Here is a 24,686-nt window from a genome sequence, read left to right on the forward strand (position 1 = left end):
TCTTTGTTAACCGCTCACAGAATAGCAGCATGTTGCCACTCCCTATCTATTATATTCATCCATGTTCAATTGTATTCTTCATACTATAAAAAAATGCCACTGAATTCTAAGAAAATCTTGTCTACTAAGTGAACTAGTGTAGCCCACATGGCATGGCCAGATCAGGGCCTGACATAAGGCCAACTCAGAATATGCTATTCTGCTCTTCTAAAATAGGCTACATTTTTTTCAAATGATGTTTGTTTAAACCTGTCTAAAATAAATCATGGATTTATTGTGATTGTGTACGCTAAATTACATTAATTTATAGTTTTTAAAATGTAATTTTCCAAAGGTCTGCATCCGTGGCTTGTAGGCTATATTCGTGGAAGCCAGGAGATGCTAAACATGTTTATTTTAATTAACGGTCAATTACCATTAGACCGGCAGCTATTTGCATGACACCAACTGAGAAAATGTTATGACCGCCACAGCCCTAACTGAGCGCATACCAAGCTTTTTATTTCAAAGCCTTTTAACATTTACAGATCTACGTGTGTTCTACGGAAACAACTTTGAAGATGACCACCACAAAATGTTAAATATTCAAGAAACCTGCACCGCTACAGTTGGAAGTCGGAAGTTTACATACACTTAGGTTGGAGTCATTAAAACTCGTTTTTCAACCACCCCCAAATTTCCTGTTAAAACTATAGTTTTGGCAAGTCGGTTCGGACATCTACTTTGTGCATGACAAGTAATTTTTCCAACAATTGTTTACAGACAGATTATTTCACTGTGTCACAATTCCAGTGGTTCAAAAGTTTACAAACACTAAGTTGACTGTGCCTTTAAACAGCTTGGAAAATTCCAGACAATTATGTCATGGCTTTAGAAGCCTCAGATAAGCTAATTGACATCATTTGAGTCAATTGAAGGTGTACCTGTGGATGTATTTCAAGGCTTACCTTCAAATCCAATGCCTCTTTGCTTGACACCATGGGAAAATCAAAATAAATCAGCCAAGACATCAGAAAAAAAATTGTAGACCTCCACAAATCTGGTTCATCCTTGTGAGCAATTTTCAAATGCCTGAGGGAAACAGGCACAAAAGTATCTATATCCACAGTAAAACGAGTCCTATATCGACATAACCTGAACGGCCGCTCAGCAAGGAAGAAGCCACTACTCCAAAACCGCCATTAAAAAAAGCCAGACTACGGTTTGCAACTGCACATGGGGACAAAGATCGTACTTTTTGGAGAAATGTCCTCTGGTCTGATGAAACAAAAATAGAACTGTTTGGCCATAATGACCATTGTTATGTTTGGAGGAAAAAGGGGGAGGCTTGCAAGCCAAAGAACACCATCCCAACCCTGAGGCACGGGGGTGGCAGCATCATGTTGTGGGGGTGCTTTGCTGCATAAGAGACTGGTGCACTTCACAAAATAGATGGCATCATGAGGGAGGAAAATTATGTGGATATATTGAAGCAACATCTCAAGACGTCAGTCAGGAAGTTAAAGCTTGGTCGCAAATGGGTCTTCCAAATGAACAATGACCCCAAGCATACTTCCAAAGTTGTGGCAAAATGACTCAGTTCCACCAGCTCTGTCAGGAGGAATGTGCCAAAATTCTCCCAACTTATTGTGGGAAGCTTGTGGAAGGCTACCCGAAAAGTTTGACCCAAGTTAAACAATTTAAAGGCAATGCTACCAAATACTAATTGAGTGTATGTAAACTTCTGACCCACTGGGAATGTGATGAAAGAAAGAAAAGCTGAAATAAATCATTCTCTACTATTATTCTGACATTTCACATTCTTAAAATAAAGTGGTGATCCTAACTGACCTAAGAGAGGGATTTTTTTACTAGGATTAAATGTCAGGAATTGTGGAAAAACTGAGATTAAATGCATTTGGCTAAAGTGTGTGTAAACTTCTAACTTCAACTGTATGTCAACAGAGCTTGGTGCTTATTATTGGATGTATTAGGTTACAATGTCTGACTTTTGGGATATAATGATATATATATATATATATATATATATATGATATGTTCGAGAAAGACACCACTGAACGATTCAGAACATCAATAATCATATTTGTCTTGGTAAAATGGATTTTATAACAAGTGAAATGTCATCACCAAAGGCATTTTCACTGACTCTGGGCAGGGTCAGTGGACACCCTGGTTTGAGATAGAATAGGATATGTGTTTGTTTTTCATTGTCCCACATGCATCTGTGTATTATGTTTTCCAGATTTTGGGCATCAGTAGAGCCATACTGTGCTGACATCACAAATGAAGAAATCCGGGTTCTGGAAGAACTATTGAAGCCCCCGGATGATGAGGCTGAATACTACAAGGTACAATATTGAATGTCCAAAATCTTTTGTGTTTTATGTCATATTTTGTACCTTTTTTATTTAACAAGGTAAGTCAGTTAAGAACAAAAACGTATTTTCAATGACGGCATAGGAACAGTGGGTTAACTGCCTGTTCAGGGGCAGAACGACAGATTTGTACCATGTCAGCTCAGGGGTTTGAACTTGCAACCTTCCGGTTACTAGTCCAACGCTCTAACCACTAGGCTACCCTGCCGCCCCTATGCTCATTACATTTGTAGCTGACTTATCAGGTCCCAAGCACTACCAGCATATCTGATAGTAGGTATTCTGTGACACTTCAGATAAGAGTTGTGCTTTAGAATGGTGTGTTACTCACATCTTCTGTTAAAGATTTCCCCACGGAGAAAACATAGATTAATAGTATTGTATTGGTTATATTGTGAAGATTCCAGCATTGGGGAAACACTTCTCTCAGCGATGGGCTCAGGAGGATCTACTGGAGGAACAGAGGGAAGGAGCACGAGCCAACGACAAGAAGAAAAGCCTCATGGGACCACTATCTGAGCTCGACGCCAAAGGTGAGTGCACCCCAGGGATGGGGATGATGACATACAGTATGTATTGAATGGATGAGCCTTCATAAATGGGTATTGTGTCTGTCTACATTCAGCACAGAAATTATCATGTGTATTTGTCTGATATGGGGATGCTTTTATTCTCTCAGATGTGGATGCCCTGCTAAAGAAGTCAGAGTCCCAGCACGACCCCCCAGAGGATGGCTGTCCCTTCGGTCCTCTCACACAGAGGCTCCTTCAGGCTCTTGTTGAGGTCACATACAGTTGAAGTCGGAAGTTTACATACACCTTAGCCAACTACATTTAAACTCAGTTTTTTACAATTCCTGACATTTAATCCTAGTAAACATTCCCTGTCTTAGGTCAGTTAGGATCACCACTTTATTTTAAGAATGTAAAATGTCAGAATTATAGTAGAGAATTATTTATTTCAGCTTTTATTTCTTTCATCACATTCCCAGTGGGTCAGAAGTTTACATACACTCAATTAGTATTTGGTAGCATTGCCTTTAAATGGTTTAACTTGGATCAAACGTTTCGGGTAGCCTTCCACAAGCTTCCCACAATAAGTTGGGTGAATTTTGGCCCATTCCTCCTGACAGAGCTGGTGGAACTGAGTCAGGTTTGTACACGCTTTTTCAGTTCTGCCCACAAATGTTCTATAGGTTTGAGGTCAGGGCTTTGTGATGGCCACTCCAATACCGTGACTTTGTTGTCCTTAAGCCATTTTGCCACAACTTTGGAACTATGCTTGGGGTCATTGTTCATTTGGAAGACCCATTTGCGACCAAGCTTTAACTTTGACTGATGTCTTGATGTTGCTTCAATATATCCATATCATTTTCCTACCTCACGATACCATCTATTTTGCTGCTCCCTTATACAGCAAAGCACCCCCACAACATGATGCTGCCACCCCCGTGCTTCAGGGTTGGGATGTTCTTTGGCTTGCAAGCCTCTCCCTTTTTCCTCCAAACATAACGATGACCATTATGGTCAAACAGTTCTATTTTTGTTACATCAGACCAGGGGACAAATCTCCAAAAAGTACGATCTTTGTCCCCATGTGCAGTTGCAAACTGTAGTTTGGCTTTTTAATGGCAGTTTTGGAGCAGTGGCTTCTTCCTTGCTGAGTGGCCTTTCAGGTTATGTCGATATAGGACTCGTTTTACTGTGGATATATATATATATATATATACTTGTGTGCCTGTTTCCTCCAGCTTCTTCACAAGGTCCTTTGCTGTTGTTCTGGGATTGATTTGCACTTTTTGCACCAAGGCACATTCATCTCTAGGAGACAGAACGCATCTCCTTCATGAGCGGTATGACAGCTGCATGGTCCCATGGTGTTTATACTTGCGTACTATTGTTTGTACAGATGAACGTGGTACCCTCAGGCGTTTGAAAATTGCTCACAAGGATGAACCAGATTTGTGGAGGTCTACAATTTTTTTTCTGATGTCTTGGCTGATTTATTTTGATTTTCCCATGATGTCAAGCAAAGAGGCATTGAATTTGAAGGTAAGCCTTGAAATACATCCACAGGTACACCTTCAATTGACTCAAATGATGTCAATTAGCTTATCTGAAGCTTCTAAAGCCATGACATCATTTTCTGGAATTTTCCAAGCTTTTTAAAGGCACAGTCAACTTAGTGTATGTAAACTTTTGACCCACTAGAATTGTGATACAGTGAATTATAAGTGAAATAATCTGTCTAAACAATTGTTGTAAAAATTACTTGTCATGCACAAAGTAGATGTCCGAACCGACTTGCCAAAACTATAGTTTGTTAACGACAGATTTGTGGATTGGTTGAAAAATGAGTTTTAATGACTCCAACCTAAGTATGTATATTTCTGACTTCAACTGTATCTTAGGCTTTATTGTTGACTACGCATACAATTCTAAATTACTTTTGAAAACTTAACCCTGCAAATAACTAGTTGATTTGAATAGTTTATAATTAAACTGTAGAATTTAAATTCTTTAATATTGTTGTTTTTTCGTGCAGGAGAATATCATATCCCCCATGGAGGATTCTCCAGTCCCCGACATATTGGGGAAGGATGGTGGGAACGATGGGGCTGGGACATCACCTCGCAACCAGGGCAAAGCTTTTAGGTAAAGGCCTATCCTCCATAAAGTAACATCACCCCTTCATAACCTTGTAGGATACATTCTATAGATATGCTGAATAGCAACAAAGCAGGGCTCGACATACAAGGATACCCGCTGGCCTGGGGAGGTTTTGGAACCCCCCCTGGGCCAGTCAACCATCCACATCATTGGCCTGCTTGGGCCAGTGAAAATAATATTGTAATAATGCTATTTTCAATCTAGGCTACATAATTGATGAAAAAACGGATGAAATCCTGAAAATGTTCGTTCGTTATGTAGATTATTTATCAAACAGATGCCGCACACGGTGCAGCAGCTCCCTAAATGAAGGGGGAAACCTGAAGGCATACCTGAATGCCTTCAACTGAAATGTGTCTTCCGCATTTATCCCAACCCCTCTGAATCAGAAACGACAACGGTAGTTGCATTGCTTGCTGTTTGGGGTTTTAGGCTGGGTTTCTGTACAGCACTTTGAGATATCAGCTGATGTACGAAGGGCTATATAAATAAATTTGATTTGATTTTGATTTAGGGTAGGTAGGAAAGATGTTTCAATTTATGATATCTACAAGTAAATTCTAAGGCATCAATGGGTATGCAAACCAGGTATTCAAATAGTTTGGTCCGAAGTCAGGTTAAATCTTTGCGATATGCAATTCAGTCATTGTGTGCTGTTTGAATAAACATTTCTAAAGGCTTTAAAATATATTTTTTAAACGGACCAATTAAATGTTGACTGCAAAGTAGGTCTATGTGATATCATGATGATTTGTATCCATTTGGGGGGGGGCACTTGTTTGGCAAACCCTGCCATCACATCATGTGTAGCCTACACTGCAGATTGGTAGGCTACAGTACAAAACACAGCTAGCCAAACACAACGGTCTCTAGCTAGGTGAGCAATTGATTTAAAAAGGTAAACTACACCCTCCAATTATTTATATACATGCATACATACATACATGCATACATGCATACATGCATACATGCATACATGCATACATACATACATACATGCATGCATGCATGCATACATACATACATACATACATACAGTGGGGCAAAAAAGTATTTAGTCAGCCACCAATTGTGCAAGTTTCCCACTTAAAAAGATGAGAGGCCTGTAATTTTCATCATAGGTACACTTCAACTATGACTGTCATTTTGTCTGTTATAGTTGAAGTGTACCTATGATGAAAATTACAGGCCTCTCTCTCATATTTTTAAGTGGGAGAACTTGCACAATTGGTGGCTGACTAAATACTTTTTTGCCCCACTGTGAGTGTGTGTATGCATATAGATATATATATCTTGATGTGGTTTAAGCGTTATGGATTTGTACTCTATCAAAAAAGTGATTTTTAAGAGTGAAACTCGTAAACCTGGAAAAACAAAACCGTGAACTATATTTAGCTAAATATAAAACTGATTTTATAGGGCCCTACAACTCGCTAACAAAATCGGTAACAATAACACTCTTTTTGAGATTGCACAAATGTTTAATTTTCTATCTCCAAACAATCAATATAAATATGATATTGCCAAGTAGTAATTATATAAAATGTTATTCTAGGCACTTGCTCAGCCCGCAAATTAAAGATTCAGTTTAAATGATTTGCACATTATTCGGGCCAGTAGCTTTCAGTTGGCACTGGCATATGAAACTGAATGTCAAGCCCCGAACAAAGGCTTTGTAGATTACACCAAAGTATTCCAATCATTGCTTACTTCTTCTGCAACTCTGCAGAAGTTCTGCAACTCACTCATCAGTTAACTAGTTATTTCTCTCCTCTGACTTTCCCTCTTTCCTAGTGTTCCTCACACACGCTCCCTAGAAGCGCGGATCAAGGAGGAGCTGATGTCTCAGGGCCTTCTGGATTCTGAGGAACGGCCCGGAGCAGGCGGAGACTCGGAGGATGAGGTGCTGGCTGAACTCCACAAGAGACAGGCTGAACTCAAAGCCCTGAGCGCCCACAACAGATCCCGCAAGCAGGAGCTACTCCGGTGAGAGCACAGGAGAAATGTAAAATATACATCAGAAATAAGGTTTATTAAGGTCAAAAAGGATTGTATGATGACTTAGTTCAAGACCTATAAGGAGGGATGTTCTGACGTCGATGAAAATGAGTTGCACTTATAGAAGGCCCAGTTGGTTCTCATTGTGTTCCACTTCATCCACCATCAATATGTAGAGCGGAGATTAAGGGAATGTTAACCTTTTTTAAATTTATTTTTTACCTGAACACACATCACAAACTATTACTGGATTAGGATTTTATTCATAACAAGCCTCAGCATTCATCCTTTACTCTAAACTTCCCATCCTCCTCACAGCCTGGCAAAGGAGGAGATGCGGAAGCAGGAGTTGCGGCAGAGGGTCCGGGTGTCGGATAATGAGGTCATGGAGGGCTTCCGTCGCATCATGGCTGCTAGGCAGAAAAAACGAATGCCGACAAAGAAGGAGAAAGATCAGGCATGGAAAGCACTGAAGGAGAGGGACAGCATCCTCAAGCTGCTGGATGGTTAGAGGGACAATAGTTTAGCGTGGGAATTAGATGGGAAGGGGTAGGTTTTCAGTCTGCCAATGAGTATATACTGTTGTATGTGTCTGGTCATATGCTTCCATGCTCTAGTGGCCATAAGCATTTGTGTTACTTTATAAAACTCCCCAATTGAAGTACAGTGAATACCTGCAATGATGTAGCATGATTGTCATAGTTGTTGACACTCGATGTTGAAAATGGAGGTATCTATGTTTTGTATTGATAATTACTGTATTCTTGCATGAATGTGCTAACTAAACTTTCAGTGCATATTCACTATTGGAACATCGTCACCATATGAGCTTATCATCATTTAATGTGCATTGCTGGCGTTTTTTTTTTTTTTTTTACTAATAACTGATAGTTTCCCACTGGCATTTTCCAAGTTCTGTTGTCGATTTTGTTTAAATTTTATTTTTAACGTTATATAGTGCATTTATTTTCTCTAGTATGGAAAAACAACTATGAATGTTTGAATAAATAAATATCAGAAAAATGGTTGTGAGGGAGTGTTTGTAATGTGCCATTCAACTTTCACACTAGCAACGTAACGTTGGGAAACGTTTAACCAAAGATTTTAATCGCTAAACCAAGCTAGACCACAGTCTGTCGTTATCAACGGGAACAAATTAGTCATAATTGGTAGAACAAGCAAGGAGGTAGTAAAATCCTATTGGCCTGTTCTAGCATCATCTGCATATTCCGTTAGGGAATGCCTACTCTGAAGTGAGCGTGTGCAATAACTAAATTATCCTTCGCACTCCTAAACAACGCGATCGTTTACAACTTTAGCAAATGGTGAAGTCAACGAAACTTTGTTCACTCTGTTCATAATAGATCTCTAGTTTTGGGAACAAAACTATTGAGATCAAATGTTTCATCGATGAGAAAATGTGCAAATTCCAATAAGGTATAGATACAACATCCTGCTGAAACAAGGTTTATGTCACTCTGTTGTTGAATGGACCAAAAGATAAACAAATATTTTCTACTGATGAGTCAACAGGTTCAATAGAAGGTAGGCTCTGAGGGTCAGGTCTTGACACATTCCTGAATAACAGAGCAACACCTGAGGGAATGGCATCTAAAACAATTGCAAAATCTTTAGGTGTTACAGGAACCTTGTAAAGTGATAAGAATTCCTTATAACTGAGTAAAAGACCCTCTGCATTTACCAGTTGGCTCACCAATTGGATGTTATTTCGGAACCAATATTCTAAAAACAAAAGTATTTTTATACAATATTTCCCGATTTATTCCATACGTAATATCTGTGTGGAGAAAAAAATTTGTTTATAAATTAAGGACAATGACAAGAAAACCTGGAGATGAAAAGCAGAAAGTTTCACTGGAACTTTGTCAATATTATAATTGCAAAACAATATGAAGTTAAGGCCACCAAAAGTAGAGAAGACATGATGAGGAATAAAATTCCAGATAGAATTGGGTCTTAGGAATTGTTTTATCCAATAGATCTTAAAAGTATTATTTAAAGTAGTAAAGTCTAGAAAATTCAGCCCACCATTCTCATAAGTGTTCATTACACCAGTTTTCCTAATGTAATGGGTACGGTTTCATCACAGAAAGTTGAAAAGCATCTGGTCTATCTCCTTGCTTATTTTACCGTCAAGATATAAAGATCGAGTGCCATATGTTAGTCTAGAGATACCTTCACCCTTGGTTATTAGGGGACTCTACCTTTTAAAGATAAGTCCCTCTGTAGCCATTGATTTAGCTTCTTCTGTTTTTTTTTAATAAGAATGTTAAGATTTAGTAAGCCTCTAGACTTCTGATCCTTTGTAATGGTAATGCCTAAATATGTAAGTTCTTCTTTTACTGGAATACCATAATATGAAGGGGTCACACAATTCCTCTCTTTAACTCAAATCTAGGTGAGGTGCCATATTTCAATTTGATAGAGCTGTTACCATTTGCAGAGAGTCTTAATAGCCTTACAGAAAAAATCCCCAAAGCCAAGTCTCTCAAGGGAGTGGAAGAGAAACTGATGCTCTACTGTGTCAAATGCTTTATAAAAATCTAGAAATAATATGAAGCTATCCTCAGTTATTAGGTCTGAGTAGTCAAGTATGTCTAATACTAGTCTGACATTGTTAGAAATATGTCTGTTCCTCATGAAGCCAGACATCAATGATTGCATCCAGGACTTCTTTAATTATTTTTGCAAGTAAGGCTAATATCTTATAGTCATTATTAAGAAGACAAATTGGACGCCAGTTATCGATTAGCAGCACTTATTTTTTAGGCTTAGGTATCAGTGTTATTAACCCCTGACTCATTGTAGGAGGGAGAACATTGTTTTTAATACTCTCTAAAAAAGACTTCAAATAGTAAGTGAGCTACTTGTTCAGAAAATAAGTTGTAAAATTCAGATGTAATTCCATCAACACCAGGTGATTTATTGTTCTTTAGCTGTTTGATAGACTCTAATCTCTTCAACTTTGATGGGTTCATCACACTGTTTAGATTCTATATCACTGATAGAGTGAACATTATTCAGTAGGTTAAAAAAAAATCTGTGGATTCCTGACAGTACGTAGAGCTATACAATTTTCTGTAAAAATGTATACAGTATTTAGCCATTTAAATTTTTGGTAATCTGTAATAACACCATCAATGTTTAATTTATGGATAGTGTTATTTGTAGAGTGAAATTTCTCAAGTCTAAAGAAATAGGATCCCTCAATCCATTTCTTCCTGATCTAATAACGGCTCCTTCTACTTTTAATCTCTATATATTATCCAGTTTATTTAATCTATATATATTATCAAGCTTATTTCATCTATATATATCATCCAGTTTATTTCATCTATATATATTATCCAGTTTATTTATATAGTTTCTATATTATCTAGTTTATTTTGTAACTCACTCAGTTCCATCTTCTCCTCCCCTGAGAGGCCGAAAGGGGACCTCTGAGAAAGGGAAGTTATCTTAATGATCAGCTTTTCTGGTCTTAAGCAAGATTACTACCATATTTTCTAAGGTATTTGGACACCTCAAATTTAAAGAGCTCCCAGTTCTTGCAATAAAATTGATTCACAAGCCCTTTCCCAAAAGTGTGAGAGCAGATCTTTAACCTCAAATTTAACTACATGATTATTTAATAACGAGCTATTTAGCTTCCAGTAGGATGCTCTACCAAGGTTCGTATCAGGAGTAAATATTTTGATATCAATGTAAATAGCCCTATGGTCTGTGAGGGGAGTAGTACAAATATGTGTAGTAACACACTCACTATCAATACATTTGGATATAAACCTAAAATCTATTCTGGATTATCTGGAACCTGTTTTGTTACTCCAAGTGAACAATCTGCCGGCCATAAACCTCTCTCCATGTATCAGTAAGATCAAACTGTTTCATAAAAAGTATTAAACCCAAATTCTGACAGGTTGAAGAAAAAAAAGACACCCTCGTTCACTTACCCTCGCCTTATATCCTTGGGGTAATCCCTGTCACCATTTTGGATGTTGGTCCAAACGATTAGCCAAACAAGGATTATTCGCAATGTAAGCCCCTCAGCCCTTCTTTCTGATCGAGTTTACGAGTGTACAATTATTTTCACTTCAGGCCCGAAACGCCCCACAATTCAATTCGCGATGATTGTACATCCGCCAAGAAAAATAAGCCAAAACTTTAGACCTCAACGTCAATATGGATAAGTAAACATACAAGTAATCTAATGTAAAAAGGTTAGAAATTGTGCTACTGATGGACATGACGGCACAAACACATCTCATAAAAGTAGTCATATTTTTGTTTGGTTTGCTTTTGGAATTTTTTTAATTAAACATTTTCCTTCTTCAGAAGTTCCAGCTAGGCAGGCTAACTTTATTTAGCTAATTAATTTGCTAGCTATCATACAGTAGGCATATATTAATAATTATATAGTTAATATAGACATGCAATCATAATTGACTGTAGCACATATAAAGCACCCACAAGCTACCGGTGGCTGAAAACACAATCATCTCTGGATGAACAGTGACAAATTTCCATTTGAAAATAATTCCTTCCGCCCTTGCCCTGCAAGTGTATACTTGTCAGACTTCATTTAACATCATCAGAAGTGTCCACTTAATTTGAGGGCTGAGGGGATAGGGTGTCTTTTAAGTGTTTGGAATGCTGCCCATGAGTCATTGTGGAAAATGTTACATTTGTCAGTACTATACACAATGCATGCATTTCATTACAGCATGTTGTTTCATCAGACACTGGGCTGAGGACGTGTGGGAGGACCGCATCACAAATACATGGGTTAGATTAATATTAATCTTTGGCTGCATTCATCCTGAAGTAGAGACCAAGGTGGAAATAATGGGATTCGGATACTTACCGACCTTCCTACAACAAGAGTCAACAGTCTTTGAGCCCCACCTTGTACCAGACATTTTGATAAGGTATGCAAAGTATAGGTGTTCAACTGATCCTGGCTAGGGGGCTGATGTTTCTTTGGGGGGGCTTTATTTGCACCCTGCCTGGAGAAAGATGTGTGTATTAACCAGACAGTCCGAATCCACCCATCCTCAAACTTGGTTCCCGTGTATTAGTGAATGTTTGTGTACCATTTCATTCAGGATCCGATGCTGAAAGGACAGCGCTGTTTCATCTTGGCTGACGGCTTTTATGAATGGAGGCAGGAGAAAGACAAGCAGCCCTTCATCTATTTCCCCCAGACTCAAGGATCTGCTCACGTGAAAACAGAGGACCAGGATGAGGGGACACCCTATAAGGAGGATACAGACATGCATGTCTGAAGAAGGCTCTGTAGACCTGGAAGAGGTGAGCCTACCCACACATGCACCTTTCATCACTAAGAAAACTAACATTCAGAATAAGATGATTGAGTCTGATTACACTGATGTCTCCCATCTTCCCTTTTCTTCTCAAAAATACTTTAGCACTCTCCCACTGACTCCATCCTGACCCATTTTGTGATCCTTCTGTTTGTCTGCAGTAATGAAATAATGTAAACTTTGCCTTTTGACCGATTTTATGTATTTCTGTCTTATGTAGGACAAAGGAGTCTGTGAGTGGAGAGGATGGCTGTTGCTGACCATTGCAGGACTGTTTGACTGATGGACTCCCCATAGTGGAGATCCCCTCTAGACCTACACTGTGATCACTCTGGGTACATCCCCTATCATCAAGGCATCCATGACCGGTATGGGTCTGTTTAAAACATTACTCTCTTCTTGAGTAAAGTATGTTCTTTATATATGAAAGTTTGTATGAGGTAGAATCACCAATGATTTTTCTTGTGTTGCAGGATGCCAGCGATTCTCAACAGAGGTTAGAAGATTGCTGGATTTTGGTGAGGAGAAGTAATTAGATGCCCTAAAACTGCTTCAGTCCAAAAACAAACTGACCTTTCACACAGTCTCTTCACTGGTCAACAACTCTCAAAAACATTTCCCAAGTGCCTGCTGCCAGTGGATCCTCAGGCTAAGAAAGTATAACTGCATGACTTCACTGAGCTACATACCCATATTTGAGATGTCTGGTGTGTTCCAATCATTGAATAGCTCCTGATCATTGGTCTGGGACAACCTTTCTAAACACTTAACATATCTAGATTTAAAACGTTGAAGAGTAAAAATACATAATGGGCTCCATACCATACTACACTTTCCTCCCTGCCTCCCTTCATCATATACACTTCCTTCCACAGGAGCTCAAGCCCTCAGCTGGCAGTAAGATGATGATGGGCTGGCTAAAGAGCAGCACACCCTCCAAGAGGAAAGAGCCAGACACTGGGGAAGTCAAACAGGAGGGCCACACAGGAGAAACCAGGCCTGAGAAGCAGCCGAAGACCGCAGGGCCTCTCCAACAGTGGCTGCAGGGACCCAGTAAGAAACCCAGGATCAACTGAGTGGTTGGGACAAACATTGACTGACTTTGAAAAGAGATGGGAACAGACTGAAGAATGTATGTCTTATTGTCTTGAGATGGAAGAGCGCAAATGGTTTGATTATTTTTATGTCTGGTGTAGGTTGAAGATAATGTAATTAAACATTTGACAGATTTCGATGGTCCCGTGTTCTGTCAACTTTCACAAGTGACCAATTTTTATATTTCAGTATAAGTAGTAGACTGAATACAAATACCAAGTGAGTGCCCCCATGCAAAATGACACATTTCAATGTATTCAAGAGTATACTATAGATTTGAGTAAACTGTCTTTCAACAGCTGTGTGTATGAGAGCCATGATAGTAACCTACTGTGCTTTAACTACCTGTTCTACTTGCACTAACACACACAGATTCTTTATTCAATAACCATTATTACTACCTGAAACCCAAAGACATTTTCAAACAATGTAGATTAAGTGCATTTATCATTTCATTAACTTGATTAAAGCTAACACATTTCCCCCATATGTCCTCTGATGCAATTCAAATTCTAAACATAATATGTGAACAGACAAAAGATCTGATCGGTAAAAAACAAAACAAATCAAGCACTTAAATAATTTGCCAACCTGAGCTATCGGCAGAGAGAGAAACTGACAAGACATGTTTTCTTGCCTTAAACGATTGACAAAGGTTTGTAATAGTTGACAGCGTAAAAAGAAGACAGGTACTAGCTAATAATAGTAAAGAGATATTTCTATTCTGAAAATATATCTCCCTTGGTTTGATTCTCTACCCCGTGTTAGGTCTCAATGCTTGACTTTTCCCCCATTGAGAAACAATGTGTAGGTCAGTTGAGGACATCATGGAAGTTGGGGAGCAGAGTTAAAATCCATATAGCCTCTTCTGCCTTGAGCTAAAAAAAATAATTAAAAGGTGTTTATTGTGGCTCCAAAATAAGGTGTCAAATAGGGTTTGAATAAGCCTACATGACAACAAAGTGCAAAAAATGCCTTCAACACACTTATATGTTGGATTTGCTCGTTTACATCCAATCAAATTAACACATGTATCTTTAGGCAGTACATTGGTATAACCCCCACACACCATTGATATAAATTACTCAATCTGATCCTTCACCACTGGAACTTTGAGAGTGAACTACATCTAACCCCCCTTGTAAAATGTTATGAGGCTGGTGCCATGGAAACAATGGCATCTAAAAAGGTGTTTGAGACAGGTTAGGGGAAATAATAAGCAGATATGCTGTTAAATGCTCTAATATCCATCTGGGTGTTCTTTGGGCTTGGAGACTCATCTTGAGAGTAAATGTGTGATGTGTACACTGGGATGAGTCCAGTGTGTGTGTGTGTAAAGTATACTTTACGAGCGGAACTCTGCTTGCATCTACGAAGGCCAGTGATGATATTGGGCAGAGGAGAGCACACAGGGGCATGGAGGATAAAGGGTAGACAAGGCAAGACAGAGTAGCAGGGCAAACAGTTGTCCCCTGTAGGTCTCCTGGGTCCTCAGCAGCTGCAGGCCTCCGCTGATGGCTTGGCCCGTTCGTTCCTGTCCAGCTTTATCGGTTCAGGAAACTCATTGTACAACTCCACCTCTGTCTCCTAAAAGACGAGATGGTGTTAAGTACTTTAAAGTATTTTTACTGAAGTAGTGTTGTGGGGTATATATACACATTACTATTTATATTTTACAACTTTTACTTTATTACATTCTTAAAGACAATAATGTACGTTTTACTCCATACATTTTCCCTGACACCCAAAAGTTTGTTACATTTTGACAGGAAACTGGTCCAAATTCATGCACTTATCAAGAGAACATCCCTGGTCATCCCTATTGCCTCTGATCTGGCAGACTCACTAAACACAAATGCTTTCTTTGTAAATTATGTCAGTGTTGGAGTGTGCCACTGGGTATCTGTACATTTAAAAAACAAAGACAATTTTGCCATCTGGTTTGCTTAATATAAGCAATTAGAAATTATTTATACTTTTTCTTTTGATATTAAACCCCTTGACTTTCACATATTGATGTGTTACAAATTGGGATTGAAATGGAGTTGTCAAAGTGGAATATATACAGTACCAGTTAAATGTTTGGACACCTACTCATTAAAGGGTTTTTCTTTATTTTTATTATTTTATACATACAATAGTGAAGACATCAAAACTATGAAATAACATATGGAATTATGTAGTAACCAAAAGTGTTAAACAAATCAATCTATTTTAGATTCTTCAAAGTTACCACCCTTTGCCTTGATGACAGCTTTGCACACTCTTGGCAATAATTAAAAATAAATCAATAATATATCTTCATTAGATAAGTATTCAACCCCTTAGTCAATACATGTTGGAATCACCTTTGGCAGTGATTACAGCATAAGTATCTTAAGAGCTTTATACACCTGAATATTTGCCCATTATTATTTGTTAAACTCTTAAAGCTCTGTCAAGCTGGTTGTGATCATTGCTAGACAGACATTTTCCAGTCTTGCCATAGATTTAAGTCAAAACTGTAACTAGGCCACTCTGGACCATTCAATGTCATCTTGGTAAGCAACTCGTGTAAATTTTGTTTTGCCTGTGCTTAGCTCTAAAAACTCAGTAGACCTTGCCAATGACTACCATATCCATAACATGACGCAGCCACCATCATGCTTGAAAATATAAAGGGTAGTACAGTACTTACTCAGCGATGTGTTGTGTTTGTTTTGCCCCAAACATAATGTATGTTTTGGAATATTTTTTATTCTGTACAGACTTCCTTTTCACTCTGTCATTTAGGTCAGTATTGTGGAGTAACTACAATATTGTTGATCCAGCTTCAGTTTTCTCCTATCACAGCCATTAAACTCTGTAACTGTTTTAAAGTAACCATTGGCCTCATGGTGAAATCCCTGAGCGGTTTCCTCCCTCTCTGGCAATGGAGTTAGGGAGGACACCTGTATCTTTGTAATGACTGGGTGTATAGATACACCATCCAAAGCATTATTAATAACTTCCCTATGCTCAAAGGGATATTCAGTGTCTGCTTTTTAAAATATATATTTTTTACCCATCTGCCTCTTTGTGAGGCTTTGGAAAACCTCCCTGGTCTTTGTGGTTGACTCTGCACTTGAAAAATCACTACTCGACTGGGGGACCTTACAGATAATTGTATGTGTGGGGTATAGAGATGGGGTAATCATTCAAAAATCATGTTAACCACTATTATTGCACACAGAGTGAGTCCATGCAACTTATGTGTACACAGCAATATTTTTCCTTCTGAAAGTATTTAGGCTTGCCTTAACAAATGGGTGGAATACTTACTGATTCAAGACATTTCTACTTTAACATTTCTGCAAACAAAATTTCACTTTGACATTGATGGGTATTGTGTCTAGATCAGTGGCACAAAATCTCAAATTAAATCATTTTAAATTCTGTCTGTAACAACAAAACGTGGAAAAAGTCAAGGGGTGTGAAAGGCACTGTACAATGAAATCAAGACAGCACTACTGTAAATACACAAAACACACATGGCATTCAGCAAACCTCTTATAAGCTCACATCTGACCCCTACCTGTTTAAGAGCATTGCGTGCGATAGTCTGGAAAGCCTGTTCAACATTGATGGCCTCCTTAGCGCTGGTCTCGAAGTAGGGGATGTTGTTCTTGCTCTGACACCACGCCTGTGCTCGTTTGGTCGTCACCTGACAGATGCAAAGGGCAGCTGTCATTCTCTGCGGGGAACACAAGCTACTGCCTGAGATGCTCTGGTCTCAAACACTACATCTTGACACACCTGTCTGTTTTCCAAGTCAATCTTGTTGCCTAGCACCACAAAGGGGAAGTTCTCGGGATCTCGGGGGCTGGCCTGTATAAGGAACTCGTCCCTCCAGCTGTCTAGCGTCTTAAAGGTGTTGGGGGCAGTCACGTCAAACACCAGCACACAGCAGTCTGCCCCACGGTAGAACGCTACACCCAGAGACTGGAACCTCTCCTGCCCTGCAGTGTCCCAGATCTGTGACAGAGCACAGGGAGGCGATACATGTTCATGAACAACAATAGATTATAGGCCTACCCACTGGCCTCTACTTCAGCACAGCACTTGTGAAGTGATGAGTAAATTGATAGTATCCCTTCCCCAGTACCTGCATGGTGACAAGTCTGTCATCCACCATCACTTCTTTCGTTAGGAAATCAGCTCCTATTGTGGCTTTGTACTGGTTACTGAACTTCTTATTCACATACTGGTTCATCAGCGAAGTCTTCCCAACTCTGACAAGAGAGATTCAGCAACAGTTATGACAGAGTGATTGGTAAACAAACATATTCTGTAAACTTTTACGTTGAGAAGTGTAATTAGCAAGGTAGACAGGACACTCACCCAGAGTCTCCCAGGATGATGACTTTGAGTAGTACTTTCTTCCTAGACGTCATTGTGCCACAGCTGAGGAAAGGGGCACTAAATTAGAATGGTGGACTAACCATGTACATTGTTATTATGGTAAACAGCAACCTATAACACAGGCACACACAGCATGCTGCCTGTGTGTCTGCTGTGAACCCCCCCGGGGTTAAAAAGCGATGCAGTTTATGTTCTACGACAGCATGGCTCAGGCAATATTATCACAGGCTACTACTTACAACCACTACTACTGCAGTGTAAATATTATAACACTTCCTTTGTGCAATTGACTACATTGACCAGCTGCTAGCTCAACCTCACTCTAGACATTTGGTCCACAGCTAGTGATCCAGTCATTGGGATTACAGACAATGAAATGCTCGGAGCAGGAATAGTTCTGGGAATGTAACCAAGTACAGTGTGCCTCACTGGACACTGTTTAACTACATAAACAACAAGACTAGGTGTTTTTTGTACACCTTGCCCTCACTGACTTACATTTTCTTAACAAAACAGCATAACCATATCCCTCCCAAATAAAACCTGACCATAATTATATCCTCCTGATTCCTGCTTACAAGCAACAATTAAAGCAGGAAGTACCATTGACTCACTCAATACAGAAGTGGTCAGATGACGTGGATGCTACGCTACAGGACTGTTTTGCTAACACAGTCTGGAATATCCTCCAGGATTCATCCAATGGCATTGAGGAGCCTCATTCAACAGCTGCCTAGTGGTTAGAGCGTTAGGCCAGTAACCGAAAGGTTGTTGGATTGAATCCCCGAGCTGTAAAGGTACAAATCTGTCGTTCTGCCCCTGAGCAAGGCAGTTGGACCCACTGTTCCCAGGGCACCGTGGATGTCAATTAAAGCAGCCCCCTGCACCTCTCTGATTCAGAGGGGTTGGGTTAAATGCAGAAGACACATTTCAGTTGAATACATTCAGATGGACAACTGACTAGGTATCCCCCTTTCTCTTCCATCAATAAGTACATCAACAATGTCATTCCCGCATGTACATTTGCCAACTAGATGCCATGGATTACAGGCAACATCCGCACTGAGCTAAAGGCTAGAGCTGCCGCTTCAAGGAGAGGGACACTAATCCAGACGCTTATAAGAAATCCCGCTATGCCCTCAGACGAACCATCAAACAGGCAAAACGTCAATATAGGACAATGATTGAACTTCCTGACGGACCACCCCCAGGTGGTAAGGGTAGGCAACAACACATCTGCCATGCTGATCCTCAACCCTGGCGCCCCTCAGGGGTGCGTGCTTAGTCCCTTCCTGTACTCCCCGTTCACGCACGACTGTGTGGCCAAGCACGACTCCAACACCATCATTAAGTTTGCTGACGACACAGCAGTGGTAGGCCAGATCACCGACAATGATGAGACAGCCTATAGGGAGGAGGTTAGAGTCCTGGCAGTGTGGTGCCAGGACACCACATCTCCCTCAATGTCAGCAAGACAAAGAGCTGATCGTGGACTAGGAAAAGGAGGACCGAACAGGCCCCCATTAACATTGACGGGGCTGAAGTGGAGCAAGTGAACGTGCCGTGTGGAAAGAAATTTGCAACACAAACAAACATGGAGGAGAGTGAACGTGACACAGAGCATGGAGACTGAGTTCATAGCTAAAAGAGGGGCCACTTCGGTCGCATGGATGTGGTTTGGGTATGAAAAGTCTGTCATGGACCAAAAAAAACATCCTCTGCAAATATGCCGCAGGCCGGTCCCGACAACAGGCTCAAAAACCACTAACCTCTTTTACCACCTATGCAAGAATCATGTGAAACAGTACGGAGAGAGTCTACGGATGAGACCCAAAAGTACAGTCGAGTGTTCAAAACAAACCCCCAACTCAGACGTTGAAGAGGCGTTTGCCCACAGCACACCATATGGCAAAGAATCACAAAGATGGAAGGAGATAACAACTGCTGCTACAACTTACATTTGCAAAGACATGGCCCAAATTTACATGTTCGAGAAACGAGAGTTGTATAATTCAAAATGTAATAAGAAATAAGCCTTTACACGTGGTCATTTTATAGAAACAATTTATTCATTGAATTTACAGAAAATGTGCTATATTGTGATTTGTATCATTTTATGAAATTACCTATATCAGGATATGAGATTTTGGCCATATCACTCAGCCCTAGTCCATACACACAAAGACAGTTGTGAAGAGGATACAACAACACCTTTTCCCCCTCAGGACACTGAAAAGATGTGGCATTGGTCCCAGATCCTCAAAAGGTTCTACAGCTGCACCATCGAGAGCATCCTGACCGGTTGTATCACCACCTGGTATGGCAATTGCTCGGCATCTGACCATAAGGAGCTACAGAGGGTAGTGCGCATGGCCCAGTACACCACTGGGGCCAAGCTTCCTGACATCCAGGACCTATATAATAGGCAGTGTCAGAGAAAAGGCCCCAAAAATTGTCAAAGACTCCAGTCACCCAAGTCATAGACTGTTCTCTCTGCTACCACACAGCAAGCGGTACTGGAGCACCAAGTCTAGGACCAAAAGGCTCCTTAACAGCTTGTACCCCCAAGACATAAGACTGCTGAACGATTAATCAAATGGCCACCCTATTAACATTGACCTCCCCCTTGTTTTTACACTGCTGCCACTCGGTGTTTTTTACCTATGCATAGTCACTTTCCAAGTTACCTCAACTAACCTGTACCCCAGCACATTGACTCGGTACCGGTACCCCCTGTATATAGCCTTGTTATTGTTATATAATTTTCTTGTGTTCCTTTAGGATATATTTTTTCTTCCACTTTAGTTGATTTAGTCAATATTTTCTTAACTATATTTCTTGAACTGCACTGTTGGATAAGGGCTTGTAGGTAAGCATTTCACAGTAAGGTCTACACCTGTTGTATTTGGCGCATGTGACAAATTATATTTGATCACAGGACCGTGCATTCAGGAACCCCGACCTGGAATGTAGGCCAACATAAGTGATCAATTGGACCACTCTAGATTCTGAGGGTGGAAGATACATGCATGGTGCCAAAATAGGCCTAACCTCAGTCTGAACAATTAAATTAAGCACTATATACTTTTTAAATTTCTAACAATTTGGCAATTCTGACTGTGGCCTTGCTGACTCCATATTTAATCTCTAACCCATGACATTCATGAGAGTCGGGTGGGTCACATGGGTTTCTCATGTAGAAAGCAACACCACAGATTGTTCATTATATTGACCAACTTCACTATTGGCCAGTAACAACAAAAATAAATGTATTTAAAAATGGAAGGAGAGGAGGCCAGATCAGGTGAGACCATTCTAGCCAATGAGAGGGCAGACAGGCGTGTGAACAACATGCATAACGGTTTCCACTAGTTACCAAAACCACAAAGTCAAAATGATCTACCATAAAAACTTGTGAAAACTAAAAATGTGCTTTTTGGTTTTAATTTATTGTAAAGGGTTAGGCATATAGTTAGCAGTGTGGTTAGGGTTAGGTGGAAAATCACATTTCAAGAAGATAAATTGTAGAAATAGGCGGGGACTTTGTGGTAACTAGTGACAACCAGGCACAACTCCGTTATAACTTGTTTTTTTCTCAAAATGCCGGGATGTCACGTGTCCTTCCTATATCCGTACACTTGTAACAAAACGTTTTGCAACGGAAAACGTTTACTCCAAACGGATGGATTTTGCAACGAAAACAATATTTTTCTATTGGACAAATTCAGGAATGTACTCATTACCTCGATTCTGAAACAAACGAAAAAAGGGGGGACCTATTTGAATTGGTCAAATAGACACACTCACATACAATCATCATAGACTCTGCTGCTACAATGTTCACCATATATCCTGATGCCTACCTTACCCCTAAACATATCTAACCCTACTACACCAGTATCCCTGCACATTGTAAATATGATATTGGAACCGACCCTGACTTATACTGAACAAAAATATAAATTCAACATGTAAAGTGTTGGTCCCATGTTTTATAAGCTGAAATAAAAGATCCCAGAAATTGTCAATTTCTCTCCAATTTTGTGCACACATTTGTTTACATCCCTCTTAGTGAGCATTTCTCATTTGCCAATATAATCCATCCACCTGACAGGTGTGGCATATCAAGAAGCTGATTAAACAGCATGGTCATTCCACAGGTGCACCTTGTGCTGTGGACAAAAGGCCCCTCTAAAATGTGCCGTTTTGACACAACACAGTGCCACAGATGTCTCAAGTTGGGGGAGTGTCCAATTGGCATGCCACCAGAGCTGTTATCAGCTAATTTAATGTTAATTTCTCTACCATAAGCCACCTCCAACGTTGTTTTAGAGAATTTGGCAGTACGTCCAACCAGTCTCAAACTCAGTCCATGTGTAACCACACCAGCCCAGGGCCTCCACATCTGGCTTCTTCACCTGCAGGATCTGAGACCAACCACCAGGACAGCTGATACAATTGAGGAGTATTTCTGTCTGTAATTAAGCCATTTTCTGGGGAAAAACTAATTCTGATTGCTGGGCCTGGCTCCCAAGTGGTTGGGCCTGTGCCCTCCCAGTCATGTGAAATCCATAGATAAGGGCCTAATGAATTTATTTCCATTGACTGATTTCCTTATATGAACTTAAACTCAGTAAAATCATTGAAATTGTAGCATTTATATTTTTGTTCAGTATACTTTTTGTGTTCTCATCTCTATCTCTCATGTGTTTTTGTTCTACTTTACTTTTTTTTGTAGTACTACTGATATTGCCAGCAGCATACCACTCTGTGGGCTTGCTTCTGAAGCTAAGCAGGGTTGGTCCTGGTCAGTCCCTGGATGGGAGACCAGATGCTGCTGGAAGTGGTGTTGGAGGGCCAGTAGGAGGCACTCTTTCCTTTGGTCTAAAAAAGATCCCTATGCTCCAGGGCAGTGATGGGGAACACTGCCCTGTGTAGGGTGCGGTCTTTCAGATGGGACGTTAAATGGGTGTCCTGACTCTCTGAGGTTATTAAAGATCCCATGGCACTTATTGTAGGATTAGGGGTGTTAACCCTTCTAAATTCACAATCTGTCACCTAATAATCCTCAGTTTATGATTGGCTCTTTCATCCTCTCCCCTGTAACTATTCCCCAGATCGTTGCTGTAAATGAGAAGGTGTTCTCAGTCAACTTACCTGGTAAAATAACAGATAAATAAATGGTTGGGAAAAATCAAGCAAGAATGGCGTTTCCCTGTACGTGTGCACATGACAATAAAAACTTGAGAAACTAGTTTTACTCTGTTCGGTTCTTAAACAGCTAAAGGTTTCCGTAATGAATACACCCCAGGTAGGTCCCTCATTTGCTTCCTAGAGTTTTGAAACAGACGAAACATTTTTGCAACTGATTCCGATTAATGAATACACCCCTTGCTGGCTAGTATGAAACATTTGGCTAGCTCGTAAACAAATGTTTACCAGTTGCTAAAATACTAGCTAGTTAGCTAATGATTACAGATGAGCACGTCATTCAACACTAACGTTATTATTTTATCAACAAGGTAAGCTAACATGACAGTTAGCTCAACTCTGGCTAAACGGTCGGTTTGTTTTCTAACAACGTTACTTTAGCTAACTAGTAGCTGGCATAATGTTGGCGTTACCCCTGATGGGCCTAGTAGGTTAGATAGTCCGTTAACGTGACGTTAGTTGGTGCATTACTAACTAGCACCTAGCTAATTAGATACTACAGAGCCATGCATTTAGAAAAATAGCGAAGTACATGGTTTAGGATAGTTAGCTAAGTACATAATTTTGGATGCTTACTGGCTGTTTAGACAGCTAACTAATTGGACAGGGCTGATTTTGACAAAGATGTTCTAGTATGACTGATGAGTGACACTCATATTAGAGTCGAGAAGCTAGGTATCTGACTTCAGTGTCTAGCGCTCAACGCACACTGCGGGGACAAACGACCCGTAAGTAAATTGGTAAACATAAAATAACCATTTATCAAAATTTGTGCAGAAAAAGAATACCATATACAAATCTTACCTTGATCAACCCAAACACAGGGAAGGAATATTAAGGAATGTCCAAATGGGCCTTTCGTCTAACTAGATGAAAAACAGACGACCCACCCCCCCACCCAACAACCTAACGTTCGTTAGTGGTGTGGTAACGTTGCTGTCAGAACGCACGTCTGTTTAATGATATGCAATATATTCTTTCAATACTAGTAGGTAAGCCACCTCTGTTTCCAAAGTAAGATAAAGTATTAAGCAAGAGGAATCCTTGAAGGTATACTTGAAGAGGGCCTATTTCTTTTTCTTTTCAGTCACTTCCTCCAAAACATCCTCTGAGTCAGCAATCTTTGACGTCATCACAGATGTTGACTAAGACACGCCCTAAACCCTGCCCCCTTTTTACTGTATATAGCAGGGTTTCCCAATTTAGGGGTCACCTCATTTAAAAATGGGATAGCTAGAGAAAACAGGGTAGTTTGACCAAAGTCGCGCTTGGTCAGCCTGGTCTCAGACACTCGACCTAACATAGTATACGTAAATCCGGGAAACTCAAATTAGTATAATATGTCAGATTTGGTATTTTTATTTTACTAGGTAAGTCAGTTAAGAACAAATTCTTATTTTCAATGATGGCCTAGGAAAAGTGGGTAACTGCCTTGTTCAGGGGCAGAATGACCAATTTTTTACCTTGTCAGCTCAGGGATTTGATCTTACAACCTTCCGGTTACTAGTCCAACACTCTAACCACTAGGTTACCTTCCACCCTTATGTATGGTTACATAAGAAAAAGGTTTCTTATTAACAGAACAATGAAAGGAGGGGGGTTGGCAGTGGTGG

The 24,686-nt window shown here is 40.0% G+C and overlaps 2 protein-coding genes and 1 long non-coding RNA gene across 5 annotated transcripts in view; 2 read left to right on the forward strand and 1 right to left on the reverse strand.

Moving 5' to 3' along the window:
- Positions 1–7,974, forward strand: part of LOC109897237 (transcriptional adapter 3-like) — a 28,508-nt gene extending 20,534 nt beyond the window's left edge. For all 3 annotated transcript variants that reach the window (XM_020491781.2, XM_031803373.1, XM_020491785.2), the window contains 6 exons: positions 2,243–2,348; positions 2,776–2,908; positions 3,055–3,158; positions 4,920–5,029; positions 6,839–7,030; positions 7,361–7,974. In XM_020491781.2, coding sequence (XP_020347370.1) covers positions 2,243–2,348; positions 2,776–2,908; positions 3,055–3,158; positions 4,920–5,029; positions 6,839–7,030; positions 7,361–7,553 — 838 coding nt within the window. In that variant the 3' untranslated portion in view covers positions 7,554–7,974. The remainder of the gene's footprint in view (positions 1–2,242; positions 2,349–2,775; positions 2,909–3,054; positions 3,159–4,919; positions 5,030–6,838; positions 7,031–7,360) is intronic.
- A 2,848-nt stretch (positions 7,975–10,822) lies between these two features.
- Positions 10,823–14,053, forward strand: LOC109897229 (uncharacterized). The gene is made up of 4 exons (XR_004205153.1): positions 10,823–12,373; positions 12,608–12,755; positions 12,861–12,905; positions 13,263–14,053. It is a non-coding gene; the product is annotated as an uncharacterized LOC109897229 (long non-coding RNA).
- On the reverse strand, positions 13,625–24,204 carry LOC109897219 (ras-related protein rab7). The gene is made up of 6 exons (XM_020491771.2): positions 23,878–24,204; positions 17,842–17,904; positions 17,606–17,732; positions 17,257–17,475; positions 17,036–17,164; positions 13,625–15,069 (listed from the first exon to the last, which is right to left on the reverse strand). The coding sequence occupies exons 2-6, from the start codon at positions 17,892–17,894 to the stop codon at positions 14,974–14,976; spliced, it is 624 nt and encodes a 207-aa protein (XP_020347360.1). The 5' UTR covers positions 17,895–17,904; positions 23,878–24,204; the 3' UTR covers positions 13,625–14,973.
- Between the last annotated feature and the right edge of the window lie 482 nt (positions 24,205–24,686).

This window comes from Oncorhynchus kisutch, linkage group LG1 (genome assembly GCF_002021735.2).
Source record: "Oncorhynchus kisutch isolate 150728-3 linkage group LG1, Okis_V2, whole genome shotgun sequence".
NCBI lineage: Eukaryota > Metazoa > Chordata > Actinopteri > Salmoniformes > Salmonidae > Oncorhynchus > Oncorhynchus kisutch.